Source organism: Trichoderma atroviride, chromosome 2 (assembly GCF_020647795.1).
Source record: "Trichoderma atroviride chromosome 2, complete sequence".
Lineage (NCBI taxonomy): Eukaryota > Fungi > Ascomycota > Sordariomycetes > Hypocreales > Hypocreaceae > Trichoderma > Trichoderma atroviride.
The window spans coordinates 3,763,092-3,775,952 of NC_089401.1; the positions used below are offsets into that span (position 1 = coordinate 3,763,092).

At 47.8% G+C, this 12,861-nt stretch overlaps 2 protein-coding genes across 2 annotated transcripts; both read right to left on the reverse strand.

Moving 5' to 3' along the window:
• Window positions 1-748: 748 nt before the first annotated feature.
• On the reverse strand, window positions 749-2,510 carry TrAtP1_004020 (uncharacterized protein; the record flags this gene model as incomplete). Its single annotated transcript, XM_014083671.2, has 6 exons — window positions 749-761; window positions 848-1,179; window positions 1,242-1,500; window positions 1,645-1,802; window positions 1,986-2,170; window positions 2,393-2,510. The coding sequence occupies 6 exons, from the start codon at window positions 2,508-2,510 to the stop codon at window positions 749-751; spliced, it is 1,065 nt and encodes a 354-aa protein (XP_013939146.1).
• A 5,936-nt stretch (window positions 2,511-8,446) lies between these two features.
• TrAtP1_004021 (uncharacterized protein) lies at window positions 8,447-12,511 on the reverse strand. Its single transcript, XM_066112135.1, has 2 exons — window positions 11,855-12,511; window positions 8,447-11,780 (listed from the first exon to the last, which is right to left on the reverse strand). The coding sequence occupies exons 1-2, from the start codon at window positions 12,155-12,157 to the stop codon at window positions 8,676-8,678; spliced, it is 3,408 nt and encodes a 1,135-aa protein (XP_065968218.1). The 5' UTR covers window positions 12,158-12,511; the 3' UTR covers window positions 8,447-8,675.
• Window positions 12,512-12,861: the final 350 nt, after the last annotated feature.

The following is a 12,861-nucleotide window of genomic DNA, read 5'->3' on the forward strand; positions in this document are numbered from 1 at the left end:
TCTACCACGTGCTATAAGCCGCCGGCACACCGTCTTCAAATGAACCAAAAAAAAAAGAGGAGAGTAATAGGCGTTATTCTCAATATATGCCCACGTAATATTGTAGACATATAAGATCAAGGAGCGAAAGAGAAAGAAAAAATGAAGAAAAGAAGAGTTAGGTATCACTGAAAGGTTCAAAAAAAAAAAAATAACAAAATCCACCAATATCTTTCTCTTATCCAATAAAAGATTTCCTGGTTTCCTTTTCCTCCTCTCTTTCCCATTCCACTTCAAATCATTCCCCCCTTCACTTCACTTCCAGTCCTAATAACGTGCAGTAATAAAAACAGACATCTTGCTGCCTTTCCACCCAGCTTGCAATAATCTTCTTCCTCCCCCGTAAATGGCCATGAATATAATAATAATAAAGAAAAATAAATAACAGTAAGATAAGGGATAAAAAAAAAATACGGAAGAGTGTGACATATTCCCCGCTAGTGTATATGTGTTAAGATAAAACAACGCAAATAGCAGCCGAGAGCTTCACTGCTGATGAATAATGAAGGTGAAAGCCGTAAGATGCCGTAATCATGCATGAAAAGGTGCCCGGGTCGATTCGGGCAGCCTAAACCGAGGAGTCAACTCGTATGTATTTGTTGAATCAAAGACCGACAGCCAGGCAGATGATGATGATAATATAAGAAAAAAAAGAAAGAGGTTGGGCGATAATAATAATAATCAGTACTTTGGCAAATTGAAGGCCGCTTCAAATAAGTAACCTGAAAAAGAGTTGGCAAAAAGGTTCTCAGCGCGGTGCAAAACGAATTAAACAAAGATGATGAACTGGGGTGTTTATAGTATTAACTTTTTGAGGTTTCTCTGAATAATCATGTCCTGCACGGAACCCATTGTGATTTTCAGCAAGTTTGTGTCAGTGGCGTTGGTGAAGTGGCCGTAAATCTCCTTCTCGGGGTTTCTGCTTAGCGCGCGGAATTTGTCGAGGAAGTATTTGCTGGCCGCCTTGTAGTCGTCTTCAGGTCCGTGGTAGTCGGTGAAGCCGTACTTGGAGATGGGGCTCTTGGGCAGCTTCTCCTTGAAGAGATCCATCTTGTTGAGGAAAAGGATCAACGACGTCATGGCGAACCAATGTGAGTTGGAGATGGACTCCCACAGCATCAGAGCTTCGTTCATTTGGTTCTGTAGCCGCCTGCGTTAGTTGATTGTATCATATCATGGCATACATCTATTTGGGCACTTACGCCGTCCTTATCCTCAACAAGGCACTGGTCATAACCACTGATGGCGACGAGGAAGAGCAGGCAGTTGACATTCTCGAAGCAATGGATCCACTTCTTTCGTTCTGACCTCTGGCCACCGACGTCAAACATGCGGTATGTCAACTGACCTAGATCAAAGACAGTTTCTATGATACCTGTTGTTCTCAATCGAGAGCGGAGTAAGTCTTGGTCATTCGGTACATAACCGTCGGCCCATATCCGATCGATGTCGGTCACGAAGCTGAGTTGGGGTTAGTCAAGGCCATACGTGTACTCTGAGAGAAATAATAATGAATAACGAAATGGGGTGGGATGGGGGCGGAAAGATTAAAAAACCTCGCAGTAGTTACTGGAGCGTCAAAAGAAAAGCAGAATTAGAACTGACTATGTGAGATTGTCGTGCAGAGCGTATTCGTTGCCCTTGGCAATTGCGGCCATGACACCACTGTCTTGCCATAGCAATTTGATAGGCTCTAGGTAATCCTCGGGCATCTTGCTGTCTGGGCTGATTTCGCCATCAACCAAAATGTGCGCCATGTGTTTCTATAAATAACATTTTGTGTCAGCCAGGGTTCATTGTGATGACCCGTGTAGCACGCCGTCGTTCCTCCTCGGGCTACATCTTGCATCCGTGAACGACGTAACACAAGCACAAGCTTGTGAAAGAAGGCACATGTAAATCATATAAAATGCCGGGGTGCCACACCAAGAGGCAAAGCTACTAACCTCGTTATCAGGGCTGTCATAGTCGAAACCCATCTCAGCCATGGCCTCGGAGATGGTCTTGAATGACTGAACAATGTTGTTGAAGATGACGGGCTTGAAATCTAGCCTCTCGTTTTTGTTGAAGCCTTGAGCATATATGAGCTTCATTTGCTTCAGGATGGTAGATTTTCCTGATTCTCCAGCCCCTATAAAGACGAGTCGCGTTAGCACATGCAATACAGCGACGCCATCGGCGGTACGTATAAATCCATTTCTTGCTCTCTCTCTCTCTCTCTCTCTCTCTCTCTCTCAGTATATGTTCCCCAACATATCTCTCTTCTTTCTCCCCTCCTTCTTTTCCCCCTCCTTGTTTGGCGCGATTGATTGAGGTTGACCAAAGGAAAGCGGATATCGCAATCAAGACTTACCCAATAGTAGCAGCTTCACCTCCTTAGCCATGCGCTTCTCATCCTGGCGCAGGACCTTATCCAGCTCCCGAGAATGGGCCTCGCCATCCTCGTTCTTATTCCGAGCCCCGAAGCACATTGTCGTGTTGTGTGGCCACAGCTTGGCCGTCGTGGTGAGCAAATGCCGGAAAGAGTATGCAAAAGCCGAATTGCCGTGGAGTCGCGTTCACGGAAGTAGCGCTTTGCGGAAAGTCTTGAGCCAACGAGCAGCAGACTTTTTCGATGTCGTTTTTTTTATTTTTATTATGCGCAAACGTGTACGCCCGGGACGTCACGATGACTATTGCAAATGAAGAAAAGGTCGTCGCTTAGCAACAAAGGTTGCGGCCGTAGTGCAGCAAGCGACGGTACGGAAGTGCAAAGAAAGCGGTGCTTCCAAGGCTGCCTCTCTCGCTTTCGACCCCTATGTTTCGCGATCGTGGTCGAAATGTTGCGCGAAAAGCCCCTGTCAATCTCCAAGGTCCCTGTCGACCCGTCGCCTCTGCACGAGTGATGTCCGTCAATCGTCGCTGTTCGTCGTCGATCGGGAGCGGAAGGGGATTAGAGAGATCAGAGCACCGATGGAGAAGAGAAGAAGGCCAGCGCGGAAGAGCAATTCCACCGAGCAAGGCCACAACCAAGATCAAGCCTCTCCAGCAACTACGTACTGTGCCGTACTAATAAGATAAGCAACGGCGGAAAAGTGGCGACCAACGGCTACAGTAAGGTTCAGACGAGGAAGAAGAGGAAGAGGAGGAGGAAAAACGAGACGCGAAGATGCGGCAGAATCGGGATTCGCTCGTCCCCATCCACAGCCGGGGATGGCCAAATGCAACAGCCAGCCTGTTTCTGCCTCCGGGGCATGGATTTCTGACAGTACTGTACAGCACCGTACCGCAGGAGTTGAACGAACCTGGATTGAGCAAGCTGCCGCTGAAGCATCCATGGATGGCATTTGGCATGGGGGTCCCGGCTCGGTGCCAGCCCAGCCTGCAGCGACCAGGGCCCGTTCTAGTGGCTGCTGCAGCCGAGCCTGCCATCGAGCTTCTGTTCGAGACACCAAGACGCTCTAGCGGCCTTCGACGGCGCTCTGCTGGGGGGGGGCAAATAAGGGGCTCTTGGTGGACTCGGCGAGGCGGTACTTGGGCGCTACTCGGCCGAGCGCCAGCAGGTACCTTGAAACGGCGCGAAATTGGAGGCTTCGTCAGCGTGCATTGACAGCGGCGGGATGGTACCGCTCTAGCTGGATATGCGTAGCGCTCAGGTTCTGCAGCGCAAGTCAAGTGCAGAGTAGACAGTACTAGCACTCATGAAGGTGGGCTCTCATTTGCGACGTTCCGGCTACGCACTCATGGCGTGCCATTTGCAGCAACGCGCACTCTGCGGGAGTGGCGGAACAGAGACGCCCGAGGTCGCCAGTACCGGGCGGGCCAGATGCGTTGTCGCGGCGCAGGTACTCGAGACCTGCGGCTGCGCACTCCGCACGGCTATTGACCTGCCGACCTACCACCGGAGAAGCTCTTCATCTTCAACTCCATATTAGTGGTCCCTGCATGCAGCGCACACGTTTTTGCACACCAACTTGGCGAGACACGGTGGTGACTACCGGAATGGCGGATCGAGACGACTCGTGGCATGGGCGTGGCATGACATGAAGAAGTCTGGCTATCCCTGCATTGGGCCATGCGGAGGCTGGTGGTGATATCAAGAGAGAGACGAAGAAAAATTTGCAGACAAGTGCAAGGCAAAATACGTAAAAGTTTTGGAAGAAGAGGTACTACTGTACATACAAGTAGTAGTCTAGTATCTAGCTGTACGAGTAAGAGTTACGAAAGTAGTTGCACGGTACAGGCATCGTACAGTATGTTCACAGCTATAGGTCATCGCTTTGCGCATCGCATGCATCATACAGGCTGCAGGATTCCTGTTTCTGTGAGCACTTCTTCTGCAGCCACATGTATGTACGACGTGAGCACAGAGACGGCTGCAGCCTGCTGACGATTTTGATTCGCAGGATTCATGCGCTACGACTTTGCGCTGCTACCCAAGAAGACAAACTACTCATCACCGGGGACGGCAAACTCTAGACAGAAAGGAAAGAAGAAGAGAAGAGAAAAGAAAACTTGGCGTTTGATACCTCAATGCACTACCTACCTACTAGTCGGGCACCAAGCAACCAACATGCCCATTGCAAAAATCCGAGTTCGCACCGCTTGACTCAAAAACCAGTCCACCACGATTTATTATAATCGCCCTTGAAATGCTTCTCGGGATATACAGCGGTGGTAGTGATAGTGCTAGTTTAGGTAGTGCGGGTAAGCATTGAAGATATCGGCTGCGTTACAGTATGTAGGGAGACGTCTAGCCAGTGCCTCTTTGTTTCGATTTGGGGGTTGAAGATAAAAAAGTGACATCTGATGACGAAGGATGCGAATCAATGCCCATGACGCCAGCGTTCCACTAACCAACCTCGCCCGTCTCAGCCACTGCATATTCGAAACCGCGTGGCTTTGTTCTTTTTTTTTTATAAAAATAACATTTTAAGTCATTTGGAGCATAGCATGCATAAACACCTCTGCCAGAAACAGAAAATTCTCTTCTTCGCTTTTTTTTGCAGTGAAGATGCTACTTGACGCGGCCGTGGCAAAAGGCGGCCCGTGCCAGGGGGAGGCTCTCCGCCTTCGCGTGCTGAGTGGAGTTGCGTGTACATTGAGTGGTACACAGCATGTACATTGTAGTAGTAGTATAATGGAGATGCGGTAGATGCGGTAGTTTGGTTCAAGTTGTATAAGAGCCTGCTGATGGGTATGCTAGTGAGGAAGAAAAAAAAAAAAAAAAAAGACCGGCCGGTTAATGTCGTCTTTAGTGGCCTCCTCTAATCATAATTAGCCTGGGTTCTTTTTGCATACGAGAAGCCATCAATGGCATCGATGCGTGTATATAGCTCCTTTCTACTGGCATTGCTTATTATAGCTGCCATTAGGTCGTTATAGTACGCGGCATGCCAAATAACAGTACCTGCTAGGCGCGTAGCGGCGATGATCCCTTCTGCATCGTGAGTGAGGCCCGAGATAACATGGACTCCATCTTGTCAACGGCGCAGTTCGCATTTCCAGTCGGTGGAGGCATCGGCCGCAAACGGAGATTTAAGGTTAGGTTTCCATTTGTCTCGCATCCATCCTCCGCCGGCCTCGTGGCTTCCAAGACACTTGGGGCTGCAGCGTGGGCTCGGCACTTTGAGCGGCCGTGGAGGTGGCAGAAGAGGAGTCGTCGAGGTGGCACTGCTGCTACCTCGCTTTGCAGACTGGCCTTGCCTGTGCAGCAGTGGCATTTCACACCAAGTTGAGGAGGGAGGTGGATGGGTTGATGGGTAGATACAGTGTAGATACATGAGAACAGGTGCGAGTAAGTATCCGTGCAAGTCATGGTGCAGACTCCACTTACTACGAGGCAAAGTGTCACGAGTAGAGAAGCTTGTGTCCATCCTTGAAAATCAAGCTCACAAGTGCTCGTCTTCTTTCATGGGTATGCAAGTGATTTGCAGCATTCTTTGCATCTCATGCCTAGTATACATACATATACATGTGTCCATGGATGCTAGCAAGACGATCTTCTGGGCAACTTTCTCCTGGCGAGTGTGCAATTACAGGTGCATTTTGCCAGGGCCGGCTTAGTCAATGACATTTAGTCTAAAAAATGCCTCGTTGGGTAAGTGCAGGACAGAATGCTGGCAGTATGGAGAACTCTTGTCGTATTGGCTCCAGTGTCTGGTATATTGTTGAAGCCGCTAGCCAGTAGTACATATTGCCTCGAGCACAACAATGGACTCGGTTGTATTCCGCAGGTAGCAAAGCCGGACATTTTGCCGCTGCTGCTCATGGCTCAGCCCGGACCTTTGAGTCCAGTCCAACAACTGTGCAGTAGTAGCGTCCATGTATGTTACAAGTATGGGCAAACTGGCAAACAAATGACAAACAAAAGCAGCAGCCCAACCTCCTTCTGGGTTCGTGCAACCCTCCCTCACGCACGTTTTGGCTCACTTGGTGTGCTGCTGCCAACTCCCGGGTCTTGTCACCTGTCAGCTTTTTTTGCTCGACTGTCCTTCTCTTCTTCCCGCCCCCAGCCCGCGACTCGAAGCCTCATTTGGCTCGACGGCACGGCACCAGGAAAACCGCGTGGCAATTTCGCAACGTGCTCTTGGCCTGACTGGCCAGGGTTGTGACATGTCAAAACTTGGGCGAGAGAGAAAAGATTAGTGCGCCGATGGCGGGCCATGTTTGATTTGAAACATCGGCGCCATGGCCAGGATAGAGTAGCGTTGGGAGTTGTGCCGGGGGCCTGATCCCTGCTGGACTAGATTCGAAAAGGGTGCCTCTTGACTGCTACGAGTAAGACTAGGCTGGACAGGGGACGGGGAGTCGCCTTGGCTTTCGCCAACTGTTGCGTCTGTGGTTTGAATCGTTGAATTCCGTGGACATCTGCTCGTGTACCCTGGAACAAGGCGTTTGTGCAGCTTCTCATCTCCGCAATGGTCAGTCAGATTTTGGGCGATTCGGTTGATAACGCCATCACAGATGCTTTGTAATGCTAGATTCTTGGGAAATGCTGCGCTGTGCTTCAGTCTTCCGCTCCGCATTTACTGATACGTCATATAATATGGTTCACTGCTTGCAGGCGTTCATCGGATCGCGTAGCCTTGTAATGTCTTGGATGCATTTGAGACTCGATGGTTGATACGTACATACTGTTACCTGCAGATAGTCAAACGGCGGAATATAGCCTTACTGTTTATTTATCTGTTAAAATGTAATAATAAAGGCACAAGGCCTTTTTTATTTCATGCCCGCTATTGTAGGGTAGCACCAAGCTACTAATCACAACTGCTATGATATTGTAGTTACAAGCGCGAAGTAGGTCCATCATTTTCCATCGTGATATCACCACGCCACTGGGATTGAGTGACATGCAGAATATCACGAGGAAAAGAGATATAACATACAAAAACTTGATGAGACATCCAACAAAATCTAGTGGCACGGTAGAACTGTTCTACCGATCTGATATTGCATGTCAGCTTGATGAGTGGAGTTGATGCCCATGCAGGTCGGAGCATCCTTGAGATATAACACTGTTGCAACCAACAAACAACGAAACCCCAGTCATTTAGCCGCCCCTTATCTCTGATGCTATCTATCAACTGAAAGGAGACAACATACAGTCTACCCCTTTACTAAAACAAGTGAACAGCTTCCATACCAGGCCGTGATCAAGGATCGTCGACATCTCATAGAATCTGTGCTCACTCGTTACACCCATGCCACTCTGAGCTGACCATTCTTACATCGGGCATTGAACCAAAAGCAGCCATGGAGAGACCTTGGCATCCTACAACAAGGACCAAATACGGGTGCCGGCCGCTAAGAAATTCCAGAAAGAGAAACCTTTTTTATCCTAGACTACGTGGTGCCTTATAAGCACTGTGCCCTTTGCGAACGTCCTTTCTATATATTATTGCCAACTGCAGCTAACACCGACATTGTGCAGAATGCCCCAACAGGAAAGAAACCAATCTATGTCATGCAGATCGCCGTAAGCCATTTGACCTGCCGTAAAGGCATGCTGACCCAGCGGTGATCTAATCCAGTTCCAGATTGCCTTGTCGTAAGGAGTAGCCATCCAAAATTCTGACGGTAGCTTCATCTGTGTTGTCTCATTTAGCTTTCTGTCTTTTGCGCGCAAAAGGTCAACCTCTTCTGAAATTTGATAAGACAGTTCCGCGTTGTGTGGCCGTTGAATTGAAGTACACTTCTGTGTACAGTCAGGGGACAAAAGTCTGCAAACAAAAAAAAAAATAAAGATACACTCAGTTTAGGAGGGGATAATCTATTGCAGATTCAATCCACAACAGCTGCTATAAAATTAAGTATTATAAGTAAGTACTATTAAAATATAAAATATTCATCAATTGTTATTAAATTTTGACTTTCATCACCTGCATACGTATTTTGTAGATTTGATTATTAAATTTTGAAAACTGTGACTTTTGGTGGTACTCAGTATAGCGTTCGCAGACTTTCGACCCATCACTGTACTTGACGGGTAGGTATTGTATTCCAAAGCATTGCCTATAATAATCGATTCCTATTCTCTTACGATATCTCTATGAAACGAGTAAGCTCTCGTCGAGTATTTGAGCTTTTCTGACAACGCATGCATTTACTGCTGTGTCTAATATTTAGTTGCCATAGATGATGGCCATTGCGAATTATATAATAAACAGTAGGGGAGACGTCGACTCTTTTACTGGCGAAGTCCAAGAACCCTCCCCCAGAATCTTCTGTCCACATTGGAAACATATGCAGTGAGATGGCAAAGTAATCGCAGGATATTTCATCTGAAATGCGACTGTTGTCACAGCCAGTCGGGCAAACCAGCTCCCATAGACAAGCACAGTACCAAACTCCCCAACCATTAAATTCTCTTGGTATAAGAGAAGCTCTTCCCATGAAGTTATTACTTTGAGCTGATTGCCGAACTTGTCGGCGAGAAGCTGACAAAGAGTTTTGTTATCAACATCGTCGCGGACGCAACTGCAGCCGAAGAAACGAGTCAAGTCTTGGCTCTGTAATGCACGTATGATGTCCAAATCAGCGACCCATCTTGATCCATCGTACACTGACATTAAAGCCTCGCGCATCACAATGTCTGCGTCAACAGCGCCTCGAGCATTAGCCAATGGAACTTTGTAGTCGGTAAGCTTAAGGTGTAGGGATGTCTGAGTGAAAGAGTTCTTGGGCTGTCCATCAAAGCTAGCCGCCTGAACAAATCTCCCTCGCATCGAGTTGGCTTGCAGCACCCGAGGCACTGGGGGCGGGATGAGCATGACAACGCCAGGATAGCCCAAGTTACCATGAATACGTCGAATTCCCTTGAAAGGTGGTTTACCTGAGTGGTCTTGCAATGCCGGGTCTTGAAGCAGGGCCTCTGAAGTATAGATAGAATTCCCGGTCGCCATGGCCATGACGTGCTTAACTTGGTCTGGGTGCAAGTCGCATCCACCGGATTCAAGCATTGCCAGGCACGAAAACTTGATGGCTCGCCAGAACTTTTCTTCCTCGCGTTCAGTCTGATCAAAAACATTAGTAGCCCAGTTTGCACGCCCTATGGGCTGCTTGGTAATGCCAATTGACATCGTCGCTCCCGGCCAATCGCTGTACAAGTCTGATATAGCAGATATGGCTCTCAAAGATCTAAAAAATAGAGCGCTTTGTTGATACACCCCATCCAAAGAATCTGAGCAGTCCATTATTCCAGTTTCTGGAAGTTCTTCGAGGTATTCTCTCAAGAAGCTGGGATCCAGGGCACTGGAGCGAAGGATAGCTGTTAACTTGGGAAGCGTGTACGAGGGAACCTTAACCTCGGCTGAATTTCTGAGAAGCAACGCGGCGGTTCCATTCGCCTCCACGGACCAGAATAGACCTGCAGGCTCAGTTGCATTGCGCAAACAAGGAGGGTGATATTGGTACTCTGGCTCCTCTAGGGAATTTATAAAGCGACCGTACTGTTCGTCTGTGCTATCGTATGTTGAACAAGAATTCTGAGCGTATTCTGTAGGAGGATCAATCCATTGCATTTCACATCTGCGAGAAGAAAGTATATCACCACCACCCATATACATAGTGCTTCTTACGGAGAGCCAGTAGCAATCTTCATCTACATACCCTGAGGTGGGCTGACAGCTTCGAACGTTTGCGCACTGTAGAATTCGCTCCGTGCCCGCAAAAGTTGATAGGCACAAACACTGTGAAGTGCATTGGAGCCCTTGCTCCGCACATGGGCAATAGGAGTGACAAGACGCTTTGTCTGTTTTAGCACAGTTGCAGCCTTGAATGCGCATAAAGGCAGTTTCATCCGGTAGCCAGTAAAATCCTCCGGGGCTCCAATCCTGGTGTGGGAGTGACGGTTCAGTAGCAGTGTCGTCAGGAATCTTAATATATCTTTGCAATAGAGGGTCTTTAGTGCGATCGATATGGATCCATCGAGAATACCGTTGTATAACTTGGGGCTCTCCCCCGTAAGCCCGTTTTCTGCTTTGACGTGCGATGGGAACTGCGGAAGCATATTCCCAATTGCCTTCGTAACTAAAACCGCCCTGGGCCGCCTCGTCAAATTTGGGCTCTATATGAGATTTAGTAACGATGATACAATCATCGCTACGCAAATTTATGTTTTGAGCGAGGCGTCGGAGCACGGAGATGGATCCTTCAATGTCATGACACTGACCAAAAAAATCTGGCGAAAGTCTGAATAGAAGGTATGGATTAAGCAGCCCAAACATGGGGACAATATCGCGAAATTTATCGTCCAGGAAATTCCGGCCTCTCCGTCGGCCGAATTCAATGAAGTAGAGCGCTGTCTCTCTCTCCTTTTCGACAGCAGATAGGAAACTATTTGCTGTATCAATGAGAGGGGTGATCCAGCCTAGGGCGATATCATAGCTTTTATCGTCGGTCGAGTTGCTGCAATATCCAATGGCTTCTCCCAGTGCGGAAAAACATTCTGCTGCTTCCTCGATATAAATTGATGCTGGCTGGGCCCAACTTCCAAGGACACATCCGAAAGTGATGTAGCGGAGCTCTTCAACTGTGATCCGGTCACTGTCCTCTTCAAATCGCTTTTCAATAACAACCGGATCTCCATAGAAACGCAAGTGTGAAAGCGACACTGACCAGCTAACTCCAGAGCAATTCTTCTCTTTTGCCTCTAGCCCAAGAGTGATAACGCCCCCAGGCTTAACAAGCCGATCGTTGAATTTAACATCTCGGTTCGGAGAGAAGACGTTCAAGTCTGGATAGATGTGCCATGACATGAGTCCCAATATTACAGAGCCATTTGTTACATCCTGTGGTACGCCCTGTATCAGGTCTTGGGCCGTCTTCATCGCCAAAATCCAGTTCTCCACCACGTTTGAGTAGGTTGTACCGGAGCTGTGTATTGATGGAATGTTCTTGACAATGAGTTTCAATTGCGTATCTTCGCGCTTCTTCACTTCGTTCGCGGTCTGCAACCACGCGCGTGCGCTGGCGTCCCAGCTCGCTAGATCGTCTCGCAAGATCTGACGGCCCTGTTCCGCCGCATATAAAGCTGCAAGGCCCTGTATTTGAGAAGTCTCGGAAGCCCTTTCGAGATCTTTCAGCCGACCGTCAACGAGCTGCATCCAGATAGCCGTGGCCTCAACATTGGAAAACATTCGAGCCAGCATACAAGCAAGCAGATGTAGTGCGATGATACTTGGTCCAGAAGATACTGCTGCGTAGATAGAAGTGCCGTCTACTCCCACATGACCGGAAAACGGACCGTGATCAACGTTCTTGAATAAAAGTTTTTTTTAGAATCAACACATTCGAGTACAATATGGAGCTGATGAGTAGTAGTTCTACATACCTTCAGATCGAATAGGGGCGAGGTCGCAATTTCTGAGGCTCTCTCCCCATATGCAGCAGTGAGAATTTCGATGTTCGGAATAATCTGCTCGAACAAGGCCCCAAGCCTGCGAGCTATTCTATGTTGTGACCCGGACTCGGCATTTTGTCGACGGTGTTGAGAGAGTGCATTGCCCAATCCTTCGAATTGCTTGGGAACTTCCACTCTGACGAGAGCAAAGTCCACGCTCGCATTCGCAAGTGAGAAGCTATTTTCATTTCTAGCAGAAAATATTGAAGCAATGAATTGCGAATTGAGCGCCATTATATATTCGTCCGTTTTGCGTTCCGGTCAATAACTAGAGGAGTGGACGGAGGAACGATTACAGACCATTTCAATAGCAGAAAATGTGACTTTTGGAAAGAAGAAATACTGGAAGCAACCCGGCGGGGTTGGGCATATACGTCAGGCATCTATCGCACAATGACCATGGCGAGGCTGAGTCGCTACAGATGGTCCATTCAGGTAATACGCACATGTGTAACCTGAGAAATCGGATGTTTTCCTCCGAATTCTATACTTTATACCTCGATGCGGTAGTAAGGCAGGTGCTTCTTACTACTTAGATACGGAGCATTTTTTTGTACCTTCAAATAACCTACTTCTTTTTCATAACCCATTACTTCCATAAGTATAATGCTTAGCTGAATATTATATAGTGTTGGATGATTTTTATATACCTAGAGATCTTTGAATTGACTAGGCATTGACTAGGTATCAAGTCAGACTATTATCGCGTCGGTGGCCCTAACAAATCTACCTATTGTGTGCTATAAACACGTGTCAACTACATGTAGCGGCCCGAAAAGTAAGCTGCATTAGTGCCTCCATAAAAGAAGTACCTGGAAGAAGACTACTACCTACCTAGGTACTACATGCACAGGCGTGTACTTCATATCGTGATTCCCAAGACATTGCCTCTAGATGACATTGCCTACTATCTTACGACATGTTCGTTAGTAATTTCA